The 22,928-nt window shown below is 49.1% G+C and overlaps 1 protein-coding gene across 4 annotated transcripts in view; it reads left to right on the forward strand.

Annotated features, from left to right (window-relative positions):
- Positions 1 to 3,254: 3,254 nt before the first annotated feature.
- Positions 3,255 to 22,928, forward strand: part of GATA4 (GATA binding protein 4) — a 58,841-nt gene continuing 39,167 nt past the window's right edge. For 2 of the 4 annotated variants that reach the window (XM_017540470.2, XM_017540473.2), the window contains exons 1-2: positions 3,255 to 3,358; positions 6,897 to 7,964. In XM_017540470.2, the coding sequence (XP_017395959.1) occupies positions 7,349 to 7,964 (616 nt within the window). In that variant the 5' untranslated portion in view covers positions 3,255 to 3,358; positions 6,897 to 7,348. Of the gene's footprint in view, positions 3,359 to 4,965; positions 5,085 to 6,896; positions 7,965 to 22,928 lie in introns of those variants that run through there. The other 2 variants (XM_037742743.1, XM_037742744.1) reach the window with 2 other exon arrangements.

Consider the following 22,928-nt stretch of genomic DNA (forward strand, 5'->3'; position numbering starts at 1 on the left):
GGTTTAAAGCAAACTCGGACACATCCCACCAAAAAGTCGCAGGAACTCGACACTAGGAAACCATCAATGGTTTCACTGCAAGTTCCGGCATCCACTGTTTATTTTTATTTTGAGGGAAACCAGAGTTTAGATTCCTCTGTACATGATGCACAGCCTACAATTTGCTTCTTCTAGGGTTTGGACCAGCTCAAGTCCCACAATCCTTAACGGGATAGGGTGATGTAATTTACTCTTGTCTTGGAGATTTTTTTTTAAAGAGTACAGTACAGCTAAGTAATTCTTATTTGTCTAAAATCTGATGACCTGACGCTGGGTCATTAGACCCAGGCTTTTGGGAGGGGGGGAAGAAAAGGTGGTCAAAGACGTTCACAGTTAAATTCTTTTCCTAGACTATGGGAAAGGAAAGCCGAGAGAGGACGTGAATAGGGATTGGGCCACTCTATCCAGGCCAGCCCAGGCATATTTTCCTTAAAAATAGCCCAGAGGCCGGACCTCAGAGCCTCCACCCGCAGCCCCCCTTCCCAGCGGCCTCGGGATTGAGAGAAAAGCCTGGGAATCGAGAGAGGCAGCCGATAAACCTCCTCCAGCCGGCAGGCCAGCGAGGCCTTGAAATGCTCCCCGCTCCTGGCAACGTGCAGCCAACCTGCCGGCTCCCGCTTGGCCTAAGGGAGGGAGGGGGGAGCAAAGGAGGAAAGGAGGGTAAAGGAAACAGCCTCAAAAGAGCAGGCCGTTTGCCAACCCCTGGTCTGTCCTTGAGCGGAGGCCTTGGGGAGAAAGTTGGGGCGCTGCACCTAGAGGAAGAAGCCTCAGGAAACAAAATTTTCTGTCCCAGGCGCCTTCCAGAGACAGCGAATATTCCTGGGTCAGGGAAGCCCGGGTTTCAGCCCACTAGGAGTGCCAGCGGAAGGTGTGGGTAAAGGGCCGGGGTGGTGGGAGGTGGTAGGTGTGGTGACCCGGGGCTGGCAGAAGCGGGGGAGCAGGGAATCTGGGGTTCCTCGCCAGCAAGCACCCAGCAAAAGCAGGCGATTCCGCCCAGCGGTGTGGCATCAGCCACCGACAACACAGCCTGTTATAGCTCCACCAGTGTACAGAGGAGGGGATGAAGTTTAGGGAGGGCGAGGATGATGAGGGTGAAGGCTCGCAGTAAGACCCCGCACCTCCCGCTGTGGCCCAGCCCGCACTGCTCGGAGAAGCCCGCGTCGAGAGCGGCCGGTGTCCTTGGGTGTCGGGAGGACGCTCAGATGGCGCCCCGTCAGACACTAAGCCCAAGCCCCTGGTTTGTTGCTAAGAAAATTCACTGCCTGGTCCCTCAGACTCAGCTGTTTTCGCCCTTTGATGGTCGCGCGCGGGTGGTAGCTCTGGGACTGGGATCTCGGCAGCGCTGGAGCCAAAGATTTCCTCAGAGAAAGCAGAGGCCAGGGCAGCTTCCCACTCGCCCAGGCCCAGACTTCCCACTCTCCAGAAAGGCCTTGCAGGCCCCTGCCGCAGGCCTTGGCTTCGTGCCTCTCTCGCTCACCCCCACGAGGATGGGAGAGGGTTTCAAATCCGGAGCAAGGGTCTGCTTCCTTCTCCGAGGCGTCCGAAGGATCGCAGATTGGAGTGCTCCGGGGACCGCTTTTCCCCAGCGCCGGCCTCCGAGATCCCCAAGACCCCTTCAGCCTTAAGTTTCCACGTCTCGGGACCGTGACGCCAGCTCTACTAAGGAGCAGGCTAGGAGTTGGGGGAAGTCGGAGAAGAAACCCTAAATGGACGGCCCCAGCTTCCGGGGCGCAGGCCGGTCGGGGTCTCGAGGGAAGGCTGCAGTGCGTCCAGCCTGCGCGCAGGGCTTTCGCCGCTGGGCGCCCACGCGGCCTCAGTTTCCTCTCCGCTGTTTGGGCTCCGGTGAGCCTCCGCACCTCTCATTCAGGGAAGAGAATTCCCCGCGCAGCTGCGCTGGTTTCTTCCTCTGGGATTTTCCTGAGAATCCCCGGGAGTTGGCCACGATCCCACCGGGAGTTTCCTTCTACCCAGCTTCGAGTCCCGGCCTCGTCCTTAGAGCCCGGGTTGCCTTCACTCAGGCCGGGAATCCACGACTGATTTCCAGCTGCGGAAGCTGGTGGCGTCCCTAGTCTGCTTTAGAAGCAACACGGGTTTCGTGCAGGGTGGTATCCCGACCCCTCCCCCATCTCTCTAATCTGGTTTGAGAAGCCTCTGCTGGAGAGAAAAACGCGGTCGAAAAAAAAAAGTTTAACCGAAAGCCTGGGAGCCACCCGCCGGCTGTTATCTGGGGCTGAAGGCTGCGGTAATCGATGGGTTATTTTTACGCGGTAATAGGGCCCTGTGATTGCTCTATTAACCTTTAGACCTGTCGAAGGGACTCTCCGGTTGGCAGCCCCGCTGCGCAGGGGCCTCCAGGCCCTGACGCCGACTCTCAACTCAGGCCTGACACATTCCCCTCCCCCATTCCGGAGAGGGGACTGCAGCCCCTGGAGAACCCCCTCCACGGAGGAGCTCCCCCGGACCGCCGGGCTCCCCGGCCCTTGCTATGTCCTTTGGATTGGTGCAGCGGCCGCCGCAGGCTGCAGAAAAAACGGAGAAAGATTAAAAGACAGGAGGCCACCGGAGATGAGAAGCGTCCCCAGGAAGGGATGCACACTTTGCGTAAACACATAAATAGAGGGCTGACCCTCGGCTCCCGATCATCTCCCTGGGCTTTTGGGAAGGCAAAAGGGAGGCTGCGGTCTCTGCGCTCTGATTTAAGGAGGCAGTCTGGGTGTCTCCTGAACCTCCCCGGAGTCCGGTGCTGGGTGGATCCCCACTACCCCTGCCCAGAAACTTGCGTCCAGCCCCGGGTACCCCGGGTGACCCAGTACCCCACACGAGATCGGGAGTTGAGCCCAAGAGGTCACCTTCCCCTCTGCTAGCCCCGCCCCTCGCCCACCGCGCGGAATGAGGACCACGGGAAGCGGGGCGGGGAGGGGGAAAAGGAACTCATTAATAAAGCTGACCCTGGGCACCACAGCGAACCCAATCGACCCCTGGCTGGGCTGCGGGTGAAGCCTCGAGCCCTGGCGGTAACACTTTGGCGTTTTCCGCGGAGACCTCAGCGCCTGGACTTTGCCTGGTGGGGGAGCTTTCCGCACGGTCCCGCAGCCGGGCGCCCAACAGAGGTGCAGCGGGTGCTGCGCTCCCCGGCCCCGCCCTTGCACGTGACTCCCACAGGCCAGTCAGCGCCCGCGGGCCGACGCGCTGGGCCGTGGACCCGAGCTGCGAGCTGGGGACTCAGAGGCGGCCGGCCCAGAGGCCGCGAGAGGCTTCGTCGCCGCTGCAGCTCCGGGGGCGCCCAGGGGAGCGCGCGCGGAAGCTCCCGGCCGGGCAGGTAGGGCTTTTTTCTTTCTTCGCTCTTTCCCGCGGTCCCCCAATCTCGGAGCTCCTCAACTCTTGCCAGTCTGGAGGTAGAGAAGTAGCCAGAGGGAGGAAAAGAGAAATCCACTACCCTCTTCCTCGAAATTGGCCAACCCCTGCTCTGCTTTTGACTTTGCCTTACCACCGTCTTTAAGTCAAAGTAAGATCTGGGGGGCAAAACAGAGAGGAATGTTGGAAGCGCCTTTGGATTCTTTCCTTGTGAACTTGAACGCTTTCAGTCTCTGCCCCCGGGTGCACATTCTCCAGCCCTTGTTTGCACATCGCAGGCCGGGGCCTGGGTGGTGATGGTGGCCGTGTGAAGTTGCCGAGACCGACGGACCCGGGAGAGGCCGCACTGCCGCTCCGCTCGTACAAGGAGGGAAGTAGACAGGGGCGTGTCGCCCACCAGGGACTCCGGGGACGCCGGGCGGCGGTGCCAGGCAGCGCCGTAGGGCCTAGGGGGGCCCGGGAGGTGCTCCGAGGCGCGGGGCGGCTGCTGAGGTGCTGGACTGTTGATGGCCTTTCTGGCCAGCCTCCTCGCCCTCGGGGCTGGGGTCCAGGGACTGAATGCCCTTCTGGAAGCTCACCACCCCACCCACCCGCGTTGCTTCTGCCTGAAACTGGCCGAGGGCCCGAACCTGGACCGGAGCCGCGACTTCCCTCCGCCGGTCACGGCGCTGCCCGGATCCGCGGCGTTCTGTAGCTCGGCTTTGGGCTCAGGAGTCACCGTGGGCAGAAGGGAATGCCGGGGTGGTGGACTGCCACCAGGTTGAGGAAAGGAGGGGCCTTTTGGCTGCGGAAGAGAGTGGTGAGGGACCCGCGGCCAGTGGAAGCCGTGGGGCAGCGCGGCCCTCACCGGAGAGGTTGGGGAAGCGCCTCGGGCAAGTGTTTCCTGTGTTCCCAGAAAAGGAAGGCACGGACAGCAGGTTTCAGGCTTTTAAAGAAGTACTGGGGTGAGGAGGTAACGCTCCGCACAAGTGTCTCTCTCCTCCCTGGCTGCGGCCCGCTTGGTTGTGCCGGCTAGCGTGTGACCGTCCTCCTTGCTGCAGGCGGAGAGCCGAGGCTTGAGCCCAGGCCGGCGAAGAGTGTCCTGGAAAGGGACGGGGACATTTGGGGGCTTGCAATTCTCCCATTCTCAAAAATAGATCGGAAGAGGGCTGTTGGTTGATTCTTGAAAGGAGAGCGCATTTCCTGTGAGCCTGCGAATTTGGGGTGAACTGGGGTGAGTGATCAGAAGGTGAGCGAACACTCCCAGATTCCGGCAGTCTCAGGAGCTGCTGGGCTTTCTCCACCGGACGGACGCAGGATCCAGGATCAATTTCAGCCACACGGCGTTTTGCAAAAGTAGCTAATTTCTTGTTTTTCCAGAAAGGTATGGAGGGGTATTTTCTCCACCTTCTACTGTTCTAGTAATCCAACTAAAGCCATGTATCAGCCATTTGAAAAGGCAGCGAATGTGATAAATACAAATATTAGATTTGTAACATTTTTGGTATTTACATTTCAAAGTCTGGAAGTTGCTACCTGTATGTATACTGGAAGTTGGATTACAAAACTCTGAATCTCCTTTCTTTTCCATAGTTATGAGAGAAAAAAAATCATATTATCTTGGAGAACTACAGGAGTAGTTTTTTACAGAAAATACAATGAAATAGATCAGCGACTTGATTTAAAAATTAAATACTGGATCTTTTATTAAGGCAAACCTATAGTTCTTTAACTTTATTTTCAAAAGGAAAAGTTGGTGACCTCAGGTCAATTTTTTTGTTTTTCCTGACTATTCTCTAACCAAACTTGCTGGAGTGAACTATTCGCCAAACCAATGGTTTATTGCATATTTTGAAAGCAAATAAGCTTTTAGGAGTTACCATGTGACTATGTAATACAATACAATACCATTAATTCCATTATGATTACCAGTGATGTTGCAAAAATGGTGAAAAGCACTATGTAGTGTGTATTAAAGATTCCATTTCCAGATTTTTACAATAACAAAGATGACCATTTATTATAGTACATACATCTGAGGTACTTTCTTGTGTTACATTAGAAATCTGTAGTAATTGTCAACTATTATTTAGCGCTTTTCTTTTGCCTTTTATGACAGTTTTATAAAAACCTGCTATAAGTGCTTTACAAATATTAATTTATAATCTTCACCCCTAAGCTTCATGATGACTCTACAAAATAGGTACATTTAATATTTGCATTCTGCAGAGGAGGAAACTGAGGCACAGAGAGGCTAAGTAATCTGTCTAAAGGTATTCATTTTGTAAGTGTCACAGCCTGGATTCAGTATATAGTTAATATCCTTGTAAGTCTGCTATTGAAATAAAAAAGAAACCGTTGTCAGGAGTAGTTGCCTCTTCTTAAAGAGAGAAATGGAAGTGCGGTGGACAGCCTCAAGCCCTTGGAGCCCTAGTGATCCCATCCCCTTCCCCCACCCCTTCTGATTGTACTTTGATCTTAGACAAGTTTCAAAAGTTTCCAGTGCTTCAGTTCCCTCTTGTAAAATGAAGAGAGACACCTGTACTTAGAAGAGTTGTAGAGAAAAGGACCTGGAGGTAATTCAGACAGCAGGTAATTCAGAAAGCGGAGCTCTTATTTTATCAGAAAAACTGCCTGATAATATCAAAACGCAGGATGCTGGGAGGCATATAATCAAGTTCCACAAACTATTCTTTCCCCAAGCGTCCACGTGGGTGTGATGATTCTGCCTGTGGGTAACTTGTGATTCTACAGGAAGGGCCCCTTCAGTGAATTGGAATGGTCCACTGGATTATTCTGTAAAGTGAAATTGTACATTCCTTTCACTTTTCTGGTTCCGACATACAATTTGGAAAACATCTAAATTACAACTTTTTGCAAGAAACCTGTAGCTTATCCAATTTGACGTCCACATGGTGTAGTGTATGGATGATTGTTTCTCAATCCTCTTCATGAGACTTAGCAGACACCACTGTTCACTTATAAACATTTGGACTCTACTTCTATATATTATTTTTAAGATTACAAACAAAACTTTGTTAGGTCACTGTTTGGTAAAAAGTTTGTCCTTGTGCCCCCAAGGACAATAAAAAGTTCTTTCTAGGCCAAGAATGCCTGCGGAGATATGGGGAGAACAGAGGAGATGAGAGATTTGTTAGATCCCAGGCACTCTGCATTAACCCCAAACTTTTGGACTTAGACTGTGCCAAAAATATGCTTGCAGAATAAGGTAACATTAAAGACTTTTGGGACAAGCAATACAAAAATAATTGACCAAGATTACAACCAGTAAACTTCATGCCCAAGACCCGGGAAGCCCCGGGTCCCCTGTGCGCCCCTCCCCATGCTTGCATGGGACGCCTTATCCAATGCCTGCACAAAACAAAGGCCGCCGCTTCCCGGTACCGCACTGCCGGGCCTCCGCAGCTGCACCCCCAAACTCCCGTGGTGACTTCGTTTGCAGGAGAGTGGGTTCTGAAAGCTCTGGGATGAACCGCTGTGTCTTTTTGTCGTTCCTCCTTTAGGACCCCGGCTGCAGCGAGGAGGAAGGAGCCAGCCTAGCACTTCTGCGCCCGTAGCCGCGGTGGTGTCCTGGAGGCCTCACGGTGGGGCAAGTGGGGGACCTGAAGGCCGGTGCGCCACCTCCAGGCCTGGACGAGCCCTCTGTCTTCTGCCCTGCAAAGGCGCTCCAGACCTCCAGGCACTGGATGAATTCAGCTGCGCCTGCGTCGCCTCCCGGAACCACCAAAAATTCAAATCAGGATTTTCCGGAGTCAACAGGAGCCTAGAGTCTTTTGCTCAACGTCGGATTTAATTGGTATATATTTTTAAGCGATTTGGTTTTTTCCCTTTGACTTTTGATCTTCGAGACAGCGCCTTTCACGGACATTATTGTTGCCGTCGTTTTCTCTCCCTGCGTGGCTCCTTGACCTGCAAAGGAGAGGGAGGACCCCGAAGCCGGGAGCTCGCCGGGGCGATGTACCAGAGCCTGGCCATGGCCGCCAACCACGGGCCGCCCCCCGGGGCCTACGAGGCGGGCGGCCCCGGCGCCTTCATGCACAGCGCGGGCGCCGCGTCCTCGCCCGTCTACGTGCCCACGCCGCGGGTGCCGTCCTCCGTGCTGGGCCTGTCCTACCTCCAGGGTGGAGGCGCGGGCGCAGGGTCGGGAGGCGCCACGGGCGGCGGCTCGGGGGCGGCCCCGTCGGGTGCAGGGCCGGGGACCCAGCAGAGCAGCCCCGGCTGGAGCCAGGCCGGAGCCGATGGAGCCGCCTACACCCCGCCGCCGGTGTCGCCGCGTTTCTCCTTCCCCGGGACCACCGGGTCCCTGGCTGCTGCCGCCGCCGCTGCCGCGGCCCGGGAAGCTGCGGCCTACAGCACTGGCGGTGCCGCGGCGGGCTCGGGCCTGGCGGGCCGCGAGCAGTATGGGCGCGCAGGCTTCGCGGGCTCCTACTCCAGCCCCTACCCAGCCTACATGGCCGACGTGGGCGCGTCCTGGGCCGCTGCAGCCGCCGCCTCCGCCGGCCCCTTCGACAGCCCTGTCTTGCACAGCCTGCCCGGCCGGGCCAACCCCGCCGCCCGACACCCCAATCTTGGTGAGTAGGGGCACGAGGGCGCGTGGGTGGGTCTTGAGCCCTGTTGGGGACCCTTCGTTTTTCATGAATGCCTGGGTTGAGCTGGGGAAGGTCCTTGAAGACCTGAAGTTTCCAGAGCAGGCAGAAGCCAGTGCGGGGCTGGCGACATTGCAGCCCCTGGAGACTGGCTTCTGTGCAGGGGGCCGGGCCTGCCCGTCCGGGCCTCTTCTGAGACCGTGGCGGGGTCCGAGTGCGGCCTCCCGGCAGCCCCGGACGTCGGCCGTGGCCACGCTGCACTGTGGGTGACCGCGGGAGGCCAGCGGGCTCCCTGGAGAGCCGGGGGCAGCGGCCCGGGATCCCTGCCCGGAGGGCGCTGGAGATCGCTGGGTTTCTGCCCCCATTTCCTCCCCGCCTGCTCTCGGGCCTCCGCGGGGAACTGATGACAGTGGTTTGGACCTCAGACCTTCTGGGCCATTTGGCGGCCCAGTTGGAGGATCCCTCAGAGTGGCAGATGATTTTCCTGTCGGGGGTCTCACACCGAGAACAAAGGAGGGTTGGAGCAAAGGAGACGCCGGGGAGATGCGCCGAACAGGAGCCGGCACCTTGCGGGTGTCCCCTGCCGGACGCGTGGGCGCATCGTGCGGGCGGCAGGGGCAGACCCCCGTCAATGCCCAAGAACACAGAGGCCAAAGGGGCTTGTTTATGACGCCCAAGCTAAACGGAGACTGCAGTCGCTTGAACGCGTGGAGCCTCCTCTTCTCGCGCGGGCCAGGGTTCCAAATAACCGTTGTGGTAGGTTCCATGCCGCGTTTGCCTCCGCCATCCGACAGGGAGGGACGGCAAACAGGTCTCAGCCTCCACTGATTTACAAATAAACGCAGCAGGATCTGAGAAGGGGCCTGGGCGCAGGGGCTGGGGGAGAAAGGGAAGTGGCCACACCTAGTTCAAAATGCAAACGGCCTCTGGAATGTCGGGAAGGGACGGAGGAGTGGGTTTGGGTTGAGCCCACCCTGTGGGGGAGGGGAAGCCCGGATTTGAAAAGCAGAGCTGGAGTTTATTGATCACATACTAAGTGCTAAATCCTTCTGCATTTGTTCTCACTTTGAAGAGTAAAGGCTGCCCCGGCCAGGTTTCCAGTATTGGGCTGGCTCCGAGAAGGGCCCTGGCTTTGAAGCGCTTTTAAATTATCCTCTGGCCCTGGGTGGCCAGGGAAGGTCCCCAGGGGTACAGCCAAATACACATCGCTGGCAAACTGATTAACCCTGGAAGTGGCGCCGAGAGGCCCGATCTGTGGCTCTTGGCGTCCCCTCCCCCTCACCCCTCTTGGGGGAGCCAGACGGCCACCCCCAGGGGAGGAGGGCCGGGCGAGCCTCTCTGCGACCTTTGCTCGATAGCAGCGGCATCTCCACACAATGGCGCCCAAAGGCAGAAGTGCAGGGCAGGGGGTGGGGCCCTCCCTGGTCTTGCACGCTGACGGAGGAGTCCTCTCTCTCCAGGGCCCTCTGGGGCCTCTGACTTAAAATAGGGAGGACTGGGTCAGGAGATCGAGACTATCCTGGCCAACATGGTGACATCGCGTCTCTACTAAAATACGAAAAAGAAAGAAAATTAGCCTGGCATGGTGGCGCGCGCCTGTAGTCCCAGGCACTCGGGATGCTTAGGAAGGAGAACCACTTGAACCCAGGAGGCCTAGGTTGCAGTGAGCCGAGATTGCACCACTGCACCCCAGCCTGGATAACAGAGCCAGACTCCGTCTCAAAAAAGAAAAAAGGAAAAAGTGAAAGAAGGAAATGAAAGAAGGAAAGGAGAGAAGGAAGGAAGGGAAGGAAAGAAGGAGGGAGGCAGGGAAGGAAGGCAGGAGGGAGGGAGGGAAGGAAGGAAGGAAGAAAGGAAGGAAGCAGGGAGGGAGGTAGGGAGGGAAGTAAGGAAGAAAGGAAGGAGGGAAGGAAGGAAGGAAGATCATGTGACTACACGCAGTATTCAGATTTTAAAATGTCAGCCATGCCATGTAGAAGTGGTTGAAATAAGGGAGTTCCTAAATTCCCGTGTCAGCAAATGGCAGCTGACCTCTCTGAGCATCTACCTGCCAGAACTGCCACCTGTCTTCTCTGGGCTCTTCCCTGATACCTCATAAAGTCCACAGCCTTTGGGGTCGGGCCTAGAGGGTAGATTTTCTCTTCTGCACACAGCCAAGTGTTTTGGGAGTGCTGCGGCCTGTCTCAAAGAGGCAACACAGGTCATGTTGAACTTGCTGGCTTTAATGTCTTCGAGGTGTTCTGCAGGTGGCACTTAAATAAAAGCAACTGAAGTTAAAAGCAACACATATGGCCAGGCACAGAGGCTCATACCTGTAATTCCAGCACTTTGGGAAGCTGAGGCAAGAGGATCATTTGAGACCAGGAGTTCAAGGCCAGCGTGAGCAAAATAGTGAGACCCTGTCTTTACAAAACATATTTAAACATTAGCCAGCCGGGCAAGGTGGCTCACACCTGTGATCCCAGTACTTTGGAAGGCCTAGGCTGGCGGATCACCTGAGGTCGGGAGTTCAAGACCAACATGGCTCTCTCTACTAAAAAAAAAAGAAAAAAAAATTAGCCGGGCCTGGTGTTGCATGCCTGTAGTCCCAGCTTTAGAAGCTGAGATAGGAGGATCACATGAGCCCAAGGCCACTGTACTCCAACCTGGGTGACACAGTGAGACCCTGTCTCAAAAAAAAAAAAAAAAGGCAGTGCATGTGACTGTGCCTTTTATATATTCTTCCCATCACTTGGGCCCTCCTACTTGCCTGGCAACTTTAGTGAGGACCAGCACCAGATCCTAGCTGGCCTGGTAATGGAGGGAAGATGACAACTGACCCCAGCTTTCCAAGCAGTTCCCACGGGGCCCTAAGATGGCCAGACAGTGTGGTGGGAGGAGCACAGGGGTTTAAACTCAGGCAAACCTAGAGTCAGTTTCAGGAGCCTCGTGTCATCTTGGGCAAGTTACTCCTCTCAGTCTCATGTCTTTTTCTGTAGGGATCATCATAGCTATTTTTAGTGATACCTTAAATTAGAAAAATAAGGTAAGACTTGTGAAGAATTTGGCTTTGGCCCTTTGTAAATTATGGTTATTTTTTTGACTAGCGAATCGCTGTCATGTAGAGTTACCTATGTTGGTGGTGTGCCCAGGACTGAGGGTTTTCACAGGACTTGGATCGTTAGTGCTAAACCTGGGACAGTCCCCAATGACACAGATGGTTGGGCACTCAATGTGAAACTGGGCGTGACTCATCGTTGTGGGCTGATAATGAGCTAAAAGCAAGGAGAAGCAGCAAAGGTGGTTCTTTCTTCTGTCCGGGAGACTCTGGAAGTTATCACCCAAGTGCTATCATCTGCCTTTGGTCTTGAAGGGTGAGTAGGAGTTTGTCAGGGAAAGAACCAGCAATTTCTTTTAAGAAAGAAATATTGAAGGCCGGCCACGGTGGCTCACGCCTATAATCCCAGCACTCTGGGAGGCCGAGGCGGGTGGATCACGAGGTCAAGAGATCGAGACCATCCTGGTCAACATGGTGAAACCCCGTCTCTACTAAAAATACAAAAATTAGCTGGGCATGGTGGCGCATGCCTATAATCCCAGCTACTCAGGAGGCTGAGGCAGAATTGCTTGAACCCAGGAGGCGGAGCTTGCGGTGAGCCGAGATCACACCATTGCACTCCAGCATGGGTAACAAGAGCGAAACTCTGTCTCAAAAAACGAAAAAAAAAAGAAAGAAATATTGACCATTTTATAGGGGGAAAAAAAGAAATAAGAGGCCAGGCACAGTGGCTCACAGCTGTAATTCCACACTTAGAGGCTGAGGTGGGAGGATTGCTTGAGCTCCAGAGTTCAAGACCAGCTTGGACAACATAGTGAGTCACCATCTCAAAAAAAAAAAAAAAAAAAATTAGCTGGGCATGGTAACACATGCCTGCAACTCCAGCAACTGGGGAGGCTGAGGTGGGAGTTTGAGTCAGGGAGGTTGAGTCAGGGAGGCTGAGTCAGGGAGGTTGAGTCAGGGAGGCTGAGTCAGGGAGGCTGAGTCAGGGAGGTTGAGTCAGGGAGGTTGAGTCAGGGAGGCTGAGGCTGCAGTGAGCTGTGATTGCACCACTGTACTCCTACCTGGAGAACAGAGTGAAGACCCTGTCTCCAAAAAAGAAAAAGAAAGAATATACCCTTGTTCTCTAATATGTTTTCTGATATTTCATGGAGTACCCATGAAATAATACAGTGCAGCCTGACCTTTATTTAAATAATTATTTGTCACTATAGGTAAAAACTATACACACTAATTCACCCTTAACTCAGAAACTTTTTAATTTCAATGAGGAGAAGTAAGAGAACACTTTTATTTTTCTATGTAGCTGCTGTAGTTTTAACCATATCTTGCCATAGTTCTTAAGTTGGTTATTTGAATAGGGCAAAAATCAAAATAATAAAAGTTAACACCGGCCTCTGTAAAGCCCTGAACTTAGGTTGGAAGTAGTAAGTGTGGCCTGACTGCAATGTATGTGAACTTTAATTCACTCCAAGTTCCATATGAGCTACGACCCTAAAACAACTGTGAAAATCACTAGTTAGGCTGCTTGAATGGAATTATGTGACCTTACTGAGGGCAGGTACAGAGTCTTACTCATTTAAGTGCCTGGCAAATGTGGGGCACTTAGCAAATATTTGCATAGGGATCTTGGTGGTAATTGCCCCAGGACTCTGCCCTGCCTGGGTCCAACCACACAGAATGGCTGTGTTGAGTCCCTTAAGAAGCAAACTCAAGAGCCCTAGGGCAGGGTGGGCAGGATGGAAGAGGGTTCTTGAAACTCACTGGAAGAAAGCAGGGCTTTTAGGCTGGAGAAGTCACGGGGTGGATAAAAGCAAGATGGAGTATGACTTTCCCAATTTCTAAAACACGCACACACACAAAAGCCCATGGCCTTTTAACTGTGTCTTATTACTCAAGGTGAGCAGACATTAGATGCGAGAAGAACACTCGTAGGTGATTGTAGTTGTCTGGAAATGTAATATGGAGTATGGCTTGTCTTCATCATAAACTCCTGGGCGCTGGAAGCACTGTGGTAGAGCTGTGCACACAGTTCTTGCATTTTGGGGGCTAGAATCTGCCTGTGCCTGTGAAATGGCAGTAGCGGGAGAATGAAGCTGTTTCCTTTAAAAGAACCCAGTCACGGTGGCTACACATGTATCTCCATATGGCAGCATTGTGGAGCTGTGCTCTTAAAATGGGAGTCTTTTATTGCATGTACGTTACACCTCAATGACGCTGATTTTTGTGGCAGTTAATGCTCGCGAGTTGGAAAGGCTGGAAAGGAGACTGAAATGGAAATAGATTGTAAATATACCTTGACAGCTATATGGTGGTAGGTGTTATCAGAAAGGCTAGGAAAATACATTTTACTGTGGAATATCCATTGTTTTGTGTAATGGAGAAATAAGCAATTAGGAAATTCTCAAAGGATTTCAAAACTTTGAATCATTTTTAGAGTAGATAAAAATAACAATATAGTGAAATACGTGTACAGTATTTCGCCATGTTACCCAAACAATTTATTTAAAAGAAGTGAGGCCCCATTAGGTATTGAGAGAGGGCATTCAAGGTGTTCCAAGAGGCCATTTATGGTGCAGGTCAGTGAAAAACCCTGAAGTGTTTTCTGGATTTTTTTGGGGCCTGCTTATCAAGCACGCCAGTGGCTTTCAGAGCCGGCTCATTTGTGCAGGAGCTTTGTGAGACTGGAGAGTGATTTGTCAGCCTTCAGGAAAACCAAGGTTGTTTAACTTTCCGGTTACCACCCTGAGCAGGTCAGTCAGAGCTGGGGTTGGTCTGTGGTACTAAGCTGAGAACCAATTAAATAAGAAGGTGTGTTGGGGTGGTCAGGGGTGTGTCACTACCTCTAGTGAGCCCCGTCACTTGCCCAATTGTGTCCCATCAAAAGGTCAAGCCACATTAGCTAGGCATTTTCTATCACTCAGGTAGAAGGATGCCCAGGAGACAGTTCTAGATAACACCTTATTCTGTATACCTCCCCATTTCTTTTCTTGCTTAAATGCACTAAGAAAACAAACATACTCTGAGGTGTGGGGAAACAGGAACTCTGATACCTGTGGGTGGGTGTGTAAATCGGTCTGACCTTTATGAAGAGTCTTTGGTGTAGTTGCCATAAAATTGCAAAGTAGACAGCCTTGACTCCGAAATTTTCACCTCTAGGGATTTATTCCACAAATACACCAGCACATATTAATTGTGGCATTGTTCTTAATAACAAAATTGGAAATAATCTAAATGTGCATCATTAGGGACTGTCTTTATGCACCTGGCACATAGAAACCAGAAGCTTTGTAGGCATAAAAATAATGAAGTTCATTATCTAATGTATGGAATCCTTGGAGACATTTATAAATGTAGGAAGTGTATATAGCACTTAACTCTGTGTTAAAAAGAAAAAAGGAAGAAAAGGATTATATTCACTTGAAAATAGAAAATTTCATGAGAAATTTGTAGCACAGGTTGCCTGTGGGGAGGAAAGTGGGTAGTCAGGGATAATGGTAGAAGAGGGACTTTTACTATGCATGCCTTGGAACTTTTTGAATTTTTTAACCACCTTAACCATTTTTATAGTCATTTCTGTGCTTCATTAATCCATTAAATAACTGGAAAGTACATTTAAAATACAGGGAAGTTAAGTTTATCTAAAAATTTCAAATCATTGGCTGGGCACAGTGGCTTATGCCTGTAATCCCAGCACTTTGGGAGACCGAGGCAGGCGGATCACAAGGTCAGGAGTTCGAGACCAACCTGGCCAACGTGGTGAAACCCCATCTCTACTAAAAATACAAAAATTAGCTGGGCGTGGTGGCATGTGCCTGTAATTCGAGCTACTCAGCAGGTTGAGGCAGGAGAACTGCTTGAACCCGGGAGGCAGAGGTTGCAGTGAGCCAAGATCATGCCACTGCACACCAGCCTAGGTGACAGAGCAAGACTTCATCTCGGAAAAAAAAAAGAAATTCAAATCATCTTCGCCATTTTAAGTATATAGTTCAGGAGTGCTAAGTATATTCGCGCTGCTGTGTATCACATCTCTAGAACTTAAACTCTACGTATTAAAATACTACTGCCATTCCTCTCCATACCAGCGCCTGGTAACCTGCATGCTATTTTCCTTTTCTTATGAATTTGACCACTCTAAGGATCTCGTATAAGTAGCACCATACAGTATTTGTCCTTTTGTGTCTGGCTTATTTGACTTAACATGGTGTCTTCATGATGTATCCATGTTGTAGCATATGCCAGAATTTCCTTCCTTTCAAGGCTGAATAATATTCCATTGTATGTGTAGCCCACCTTTTGCTTAGCCATTCTTCCATAGATGGACACCTGAGTTGCTTCTCCCTCTTGCCTATTGTGGATAATGCTTCTATACACATGGGTGTGCAAATGGAACCTTTTGAATTTCGAAGGATGTGACTATATTACCTTTTTTTAAAACCATATTAAACTAATTAAGTTTTAAAACATAGGCCGGGCGCGGTGGCTCATGCCTATAATTGCAGCACTTTGGGAGGCCTCGAGGGTGGATCACGAGGTCAAGAGATGGAGACCATCGTGGTCAACATGGTGAAACCGTCTCTACTAAAAATACAAAAATTAGCTGGGCATGGTGGTATGCGCCTGTAGTCCCAGCTACTCAGGAGGCTGAGTCAGGAGAATCGCTGAAACCCGGAAGGTGGAGGTTGCAGTGAGCCAAGATTGTGCCATTGCACTCCGGCCTGGGTGACAGGGTGAGACTCTGTCTCAGAAAAAAATTAAAATAAATAAATAACAGACATACGGTATTCATGACTCAATTTCCTGAAAGTATCCTCTTTAAAAAAAAAAAAAAAATTCTATATTTGGTGTTCATGGATGCACAGGAAAACTGCTTTAAGGCATAAGTTGTTTTTTAGTAAATTTGTCTTTTACCTATTCTTTTACAGATTCTTTGGGGTTTTTCTTTGTACTCAAGCTTCCTCAAGATTTTTAAGGACAGATCAAAATCATCCTCAGTGGCAATCCCGTATTTGGCTTTTGATTTTGTTTCTCTCATAGGATGTTGCTTTACTGAGGGAGGGAATCTCTCATCCTAGTCTCAGTATTGGTAGTAGATCTAAGTCAGCAACTGGCAGACACCCCCAGCCCCACAGTACTGTGGCTTCCCCCCTTGTGGGCACACACACACACACACACACTAGGCAATGCTGACCTCTCCAGGTAGGCAGTTTTCCCTCAGGTTACATTGGGGTTACCTGCCTGAAAACCACTAACCTACTGCAATGATGGGATTGTGTGAAGAACAAGTTACCTTCCTCCAGGGCAAGGTGATTCTTTTAAACCTTTCTTTTAAGCCTGTCAGTTTAAGACAATTTAGTTGTACTGAATTTTGAGCTGAAGCCAGTTGCAAAAGTCGCTGCTTGTGTTTGCATAAGAAAGAGGAAGTATGCTTTCCTTATTCTAGAAGCCGGCAATCCGTGCAGATGAGAGCTGCTGCTTTAAGAACTGAAGCAGCTTTTCTGACATCTGAGACTATTTGTCTTTTAGGGGCTTCTTTGTCTAGCCTGCCTGTAGAACCAGGTGAAAAGGCTGTCTTGGAAATGAGTATCGCTCTGCTGTATTGACCTCTGATAGCCATGACATAGCCCACGTAACATACAACATAAACGGGTTACTAAGACTAATTTGATGGCTATCTCTAGAGGTGCTCTTTTGTCACCTTCTAAAAAAGACAGGGAAGATAATATGAATGGGGTTATAATAGGAATAATCTTGAATATGTTTTAATTTATACAAAATACATTTATAAATGTTGGTACCTTCATGTTTGGATGCTGGCTAACAACTTTTTAGGGAGAGTAGTCTGTATCTGGCACAACATTCCATTGTGAACAGTAAGGTGTACCCCCATCCATGAAAAAGTCATCTCATGCCAGGGACTTTGAAGCCTTTCCCTAAGAGGTAGATATGACAATCTCCGTTTTGCTGGAAAGGAAGCTGATACCCACAAAGAGACTGTCATCTCAGCTCCCCATGGATAGTCAACAGCCCTGGTTTGAAACCCAGGTGAGCCCAACCTGGAGAACTGTACTTTCCCCTTTCCCCACACTTTGCATTTGCCAAATCTGATACGAGGGCACTTAGCTGTTCAGAACCAGAAGCTATGTGTGATTGAAGGGCTCTATTAAACCTTGGGATTTGCGTTGACTTGTCACTCCCATCCGCTTCCTCTCCCCAGGGGAGCTTCTGGTCTGAGTTTCCTTTTGCTTCCCACCAGTCACTGTCTGTCTAGGTGCAATGTCGTCCTAAGGAACCTTCCGTCTCGTTCCTCAGCTGCAAGCTGTGCAGTTGAGGAATGCAATGTTAGGAATCCCAGTGTTGCACCAACTTCCTTTTTAGCCCTTGGATTCTGGTGTGCAGAGAATTAAAGAGACTTCCCAGGATTCAGACCCTCCCAGCGAGAGGATTCTCCTGGCTCTGCCGAAACTGCTGGCTGCTTAGGAGTAAAACCATATGGCTCGCTTAAAAATCCCTTTCCCAAAAGAAATCTGTAACTGTGTTCTCCGTCTTCCCTTATCTCTGAAGATTTCACATGTGTTTGTGGTAGAGGCTGAGAAAGAAGAGAAGAGCACAGTAACGAGGATGTTAGTGAATTTAAGAAGGGAGCCGTGGATCACGACTGTGACTGAAGCCTCAGGCAGGAAAAGCCCCGTGGAATGGGTCTCAACTGAACGCAGCAGCCCATCAGTGGAAGCTTTCTTGTTTCTGGCAGGTGGCCTACGGTTTTATCTATTACTGCTCTGTAATCAGAATTGAGCCAGGATATTCAAGCTTCTTATCTGAATGATGGGAATTTGGTTTTCTGGTCTTCCAAATTTTGCAGGAGCCCAAGAATGGACTTGATGTTTTTAATATCTTTTTTCCTCCAAAGGAGGAATATAATGCAGATAGGTGAGCCATTCTGTGTGTTTAAAGTCATTGGAAAACCTCTGCTGTCTTTAACCCACATTGAGTAGTTACAGATACACTTTATTTTGGAGGATGAAAAATCAGGAAGTTACTATCGCAATTTGGTGGGAAACTTTGAATTTCAGGGTTTTCCTTTGTACTCAAACTTCCTCAAGATTCTTCCAGGCAGATCAGAGCCATGGGTTTTGGGATCCCCTAATCGCAAATGCAGTTTTGCGTCTTAAAATCTAATTCAGTCCTTAAGTTTTTTTTAATATCTTCCTTTCTACTCCCCAGTTTAAATCTCCATTTCTACTTCTAGAAATCCAGTCAAACCTTATCACCTCCATTTAGAACTGATCGATAGCAACTGGTGAGCAGGTTAATTATAATCGCAGAATAAACGCTGAAGTCTCAAAGTTCACCACTTTTGCAATGTTTCCAAACCTCTCGGGACCATGCCAGGAGGCACTCATTGACCCATTCCGAGCAGGTGTGGGAGTCTGAACCAGGGGCAGACAGTCGGATCTCATTCAAACAACTCAATTTGGTTTCTTATCTAAAGGTTTTCCTATCTTATGATGTCTGTCATTTCAGATAAAAAAGAGTTCATCAATTGAGCTGGGAAATGGCAAGTTACATTTTGTTCTGATTAAGGTTTTCTAGTTGCTGTTTTATCAGCTTGGGTTGAAATTGTATGTGTCTCTGTCAAGGTGTGCAATGACCTTTTCAGATATTTTTATCAGGTATTAGGTGGGGGAGTCCTTTTTTTTTTTCTTTCTTTGACCTAGAAAAGAATGACTTGACTTCCAAGATCGTAAATCAAACCAGGTAAAGAGAGGCAATAATACAGGCTACCCCTCAAAATTGAGTAGGCGGGGAAAACAAACAACAAATAAAACCTTTCCCTAGCATTTAGGGAGAACTTAACTTGACCCTAAATAAAGAATGTGGTTCCCACAGAGTGCACAAATATAGGAAAATACTGCTTATTTTAAAAAAGAAAGTGTTTTCCAGGCCAGAAATGGCTTCAGAAAAACGTGTAGGTTTTCTTTTTTTTTTTTTTTTTCTTCAAATAGTATCAGGGAAACTTCCTTCTTTTATTAAACTCAATGTATATTTATTACAGAAAAATGAAGAACTCAGATAAAGCAACGTGAAAATGATTGGTAATCTTACCATCCGAAGATATCCACTATTGGGCATTAGTCCTTGACTTTTAGTTATCATACATTTACAGGCATGTGTATAGCTACATTATTAAGTAGTCATAAAAGTTACTGTTTAAAGTCCTTTCAGCACTGTTGGCAGTTTCTGTAAAATTAGTGACCCAGACTGGATCCTGAAATACCGATGCCTTAAATAGAGCTGAAATGAGAAATCGAGCAGCACTGTCACTAACAGCCGAATGGGAGAGTCGCGTGTGAAAACATATTTTTCAGTCTTATAGTACATAATTTATAGTCATGTTAAAGCTAGAGCATATTTGTACGTTTTAAATTAGGGTCCTTGAAGCGAGGTGACTCCAGGACGTGTGATTTACAAGGCCCCGAATCATTGGGGAATGGGAGTCACAGCTCTCAATCTGCTATGTGAAAGCGATCCCAGCAGCAGCAGGGAGGTGAAAGCACATTGGTTTGGCAAGAAACCCTGGGATCCTCACCCAGACCCCTCTCTTCCTGCCGTGTGACTCACCGTGCCTGTCTCTGCTTGTGTGGCCATTTGTAAGGTGAAGAAATCAGGCCAGGTACAGCAGTGGTGAGAAGGGCTGCTCCACTGCCCTTTGGGGATGTTTAAAATCCGGTGTCTTCCGGCCATGCCCCACATGATAGTCGTTCAGGCTGACTTTGTCTTTCCCCGTCCCACAGAGGTCCCTTCATTAACACAAGCCTTCTTGTGCTTGCGTGGACATCAAACTCGAATTCATGCTTGCCGGTGTCGGGTAGATTTCCATGGCTGCTTGCCTCCTTTTAAGCAACTCTGTGAAATCTTTAAGCAACTCTGTGAAATCTTTTAAATAAGTTTAAAACATTTTTTTTTTTGAGACAGGGTCTCGGTTTGTTACCCAGGCTGGTCTCTAACACATGGGCTCAAGCGATCCTTCTGCCTCAGCCTCCCAAAGTGCTAGGATTACTGGTGTGAACCATCACACCCGCCTAAATAAGTTTTATCATGTGAAAACTTCCAAACATAATAATAGAGAGTAGAGTGTTCATCCCTCAGCTTTGACAAATATGAATTCATGACCCGCTGTTGATCTCTGCATTACTCACTTTCCTCCATTTGGTGTTATTTTGAAGCATTTTCCAGACCGCATGTCGTTTCACCTGCAGATACTTTTGTATGTGTCTCTGAAAAATATGAGGATGCTTTTATTTAAAAAAATACAGCCCTAGTGCCATGTTATCATCCTGAAACAAATTGTCACTCTTTACTATCATTAAATATCCAGTCACTGTTCAAATTTCCAAGTTTGTCTAATTGTCTTTAACGCCTTGTTCACATCAGGATCTAAATAAGGTCTGTGTATTGCCTGTGTTTCTTTTAATCTATGGGCTTCTCTTTCTTCTCCTTTTCTCCCCCTTGCATTATGTTTGCTAAAGAAATGAGGCTCTTCCCAGAGGACTTCTGCAGGCTGGATTTTGTTGACTGCATCCTCTTCGTGACATTGAACATGTTCCTCTATCCTTGTTGCTCAGATTCAAATGGGCATGCTCAGATCCAAGTTTGTGACGGCGACAGCCATGGATGCTCATCGCCTAGAGCCTTTGCTTTGTTAGGCATTGCCAATGGTGGTGTTCTGATGCCATCATTCCTTCTGTGTTTGTTAGCTGAAATTCTTCTGTAACTAGCACATTTATAACTTATCGAATATTTGGTTACCTTGAGGTACCGTTTGTCTAGGAAAGGCAGGATCCGTGCCTACTACTGTCACTTTATTTTTCATTGTTCAGAAGAATGAATTAGTTCTCTAGCATCTTTCAGTGATTACCAATGAAATTAAATTGTTTTCAGTATGATTAAGAACTCATGGACTTTGGCTGAGTGTGGAGGCTCATGCCTATAATCCCAGCACTTTGGGAAGCTGAGGCTGGAGGATCACTTGAACCTAGGAGTTTGAAGCCAGCCTGGGCAACATAGTGAAAGCTTGTCTTTACAAAGAAAAAAAATTTTTTTAATTAATCACGGGTAGTGGCATGTGCCTGTAGTTCCTGATACTTGGGAGGCCGAGGTGGGAGGATAGCGTGAGCCTGGGTGTTTGAGCCCAGGCTGCAGTGAACCATGATTCAGCCGCTGCAATCCAGCCTTGGTGACAGAGCAAGAGACTGTCCAAAAAAAAAAACCCTCATGGGTTTGAACATATACGATGTGTTTCTATCCATGGATTCTGATTGATGCTCAGATTGTCCCATCTTTGCTAGAGGGAACTTGCTCAAACTGAGCTCTTTTGACAAAATCTTAGTTTAATAGTTTCATGCTTTCCATCCTATAAAATGTCCTAATCTCTTTTTATGAGTGTTTCCTTGCCAGGCCTGGATTTGGCCATTTCCCTCAAGAAACCTGGCTTGTGTCAGTGAGGAATGGCGTTTGGAGATCAATCTCAGCGCTAGCTCTGCCAGCTGGGCTTGTTGCTATTGATTGCTATTGGGTTAGTCATTCAATAAGCAGAGTTAGGAAATCTGTATCCCTCCTACTCCAAAGATAAGATAAAACACAGCATATTTTCATACTGATGCTTTCAATTCAACTTTAGGGCTAAAAGCTTTTACTTGCTTCATTCATCTTTGAAAAACAACTGTGGTCAGCTATACATGAGCTAGAATGTAGCATTTTAGCCATTATGAAGCGTGCAGTTGGGTGGCATTAAGGACACCCACATTGCTGTGCTCCCATCGCCACCATCCGTCACCAGAACTCTTTCATTTTCCCTGGCAAAACTCGGTACCCATTAAATAATGTCCCATACCCCCTTCTCCCCAACCACAGGCAGCCTCTGTTCTGCCTTCTGTCTCTATGAATTTGACTCCTGGCATTACGTGGAATGATACAGTATTCTTTTGTACTGGGCTCTTTTGCTGTGGCAGAGCATCTTCAAGGTTTATCCATGTTGTCGCATGTGTTTTTACAAAGGCTGATGGATACTACATTGCATGGATCGACCCTGTATTTTGTTTATCGATTCATCCCTCCACGGACACTTGGCTTGCATCTGCCCTTTGTTGTGAATAATGCTGCTGTTTTTACCTGCGTGAACAAATACCTCTTCAAGTTCCTGCTTTTAATTCTCTTGGGTATATACCCAACAGTGGCATTGCTGGATCATGGGGTATTTCCACGTGGTTTTGAGGAACCACCATCCCGTTTTCCACAGAGACGGCACCATTTTATACCCTTTGTGGCATCTTTACATCTGTACATCTTCTCATCCACACCAAAAATCCGATTCTCAACAACTCCAACGTAATTCTTCGTTTTCTTTGTGCCATAACATCTACCTCTCCGAGTAGTAATTGCAAAACTCCACCAGCAGTCCGAGCTCTGGAACTGCCCTGTGCGCCGTGCCTTGTCTTGCCTTTTGACTCAGGGATCACCTGCAGTGTTTGTGGCTCTTGCCTGTGGGTTCCTCATCACCTTCCTGAGCTGCTGGCACATGGGCAGGATGATTAAATAAGTGCAGTAGGGACACAGGCACACAGAAGAGTGTGTGTGTGTGTGTGTGTTTATCAAATGGATTGCCCATATGGAGGTTGAAGGTAGAGAGGCTTGAGAGAGGAGGCAAAGGTGATCAGAGGCCTAATCCAGCTTTGGGAGTGAGTGGGTGATGGCAGAGGCCATGGAAGGAGGGAAAGTCATAGGCCAAATAGAGAAGGAAGGCCATGGGGGGAGCCAGTGGCCATCGCCTTTCTCTTTTTTTTTTTTTTTTTTTTTTTTTTTGTGGAGGCGGAGTGTCACTCATGTTACCCAGGCTGGAGTGCAATGGCGCG

The sequence above is a fragment of the Cebus imitator genome, unplaced genomic scaffold (assembly GCF_001604975.1).
Source record: "Cebus imitator isolate Cc_AM_T3 unplaced genomic scaffold, Cebus_imitator-1.0 Scaffold125, whole genome shotgun sequence".
In the NCBI taxonomy this organism is placed as follows: Eukaryota; Metazoa; Chordata; class Mammalia; order Primates; family Cebidae; genus Cebus; species Cebus imitator.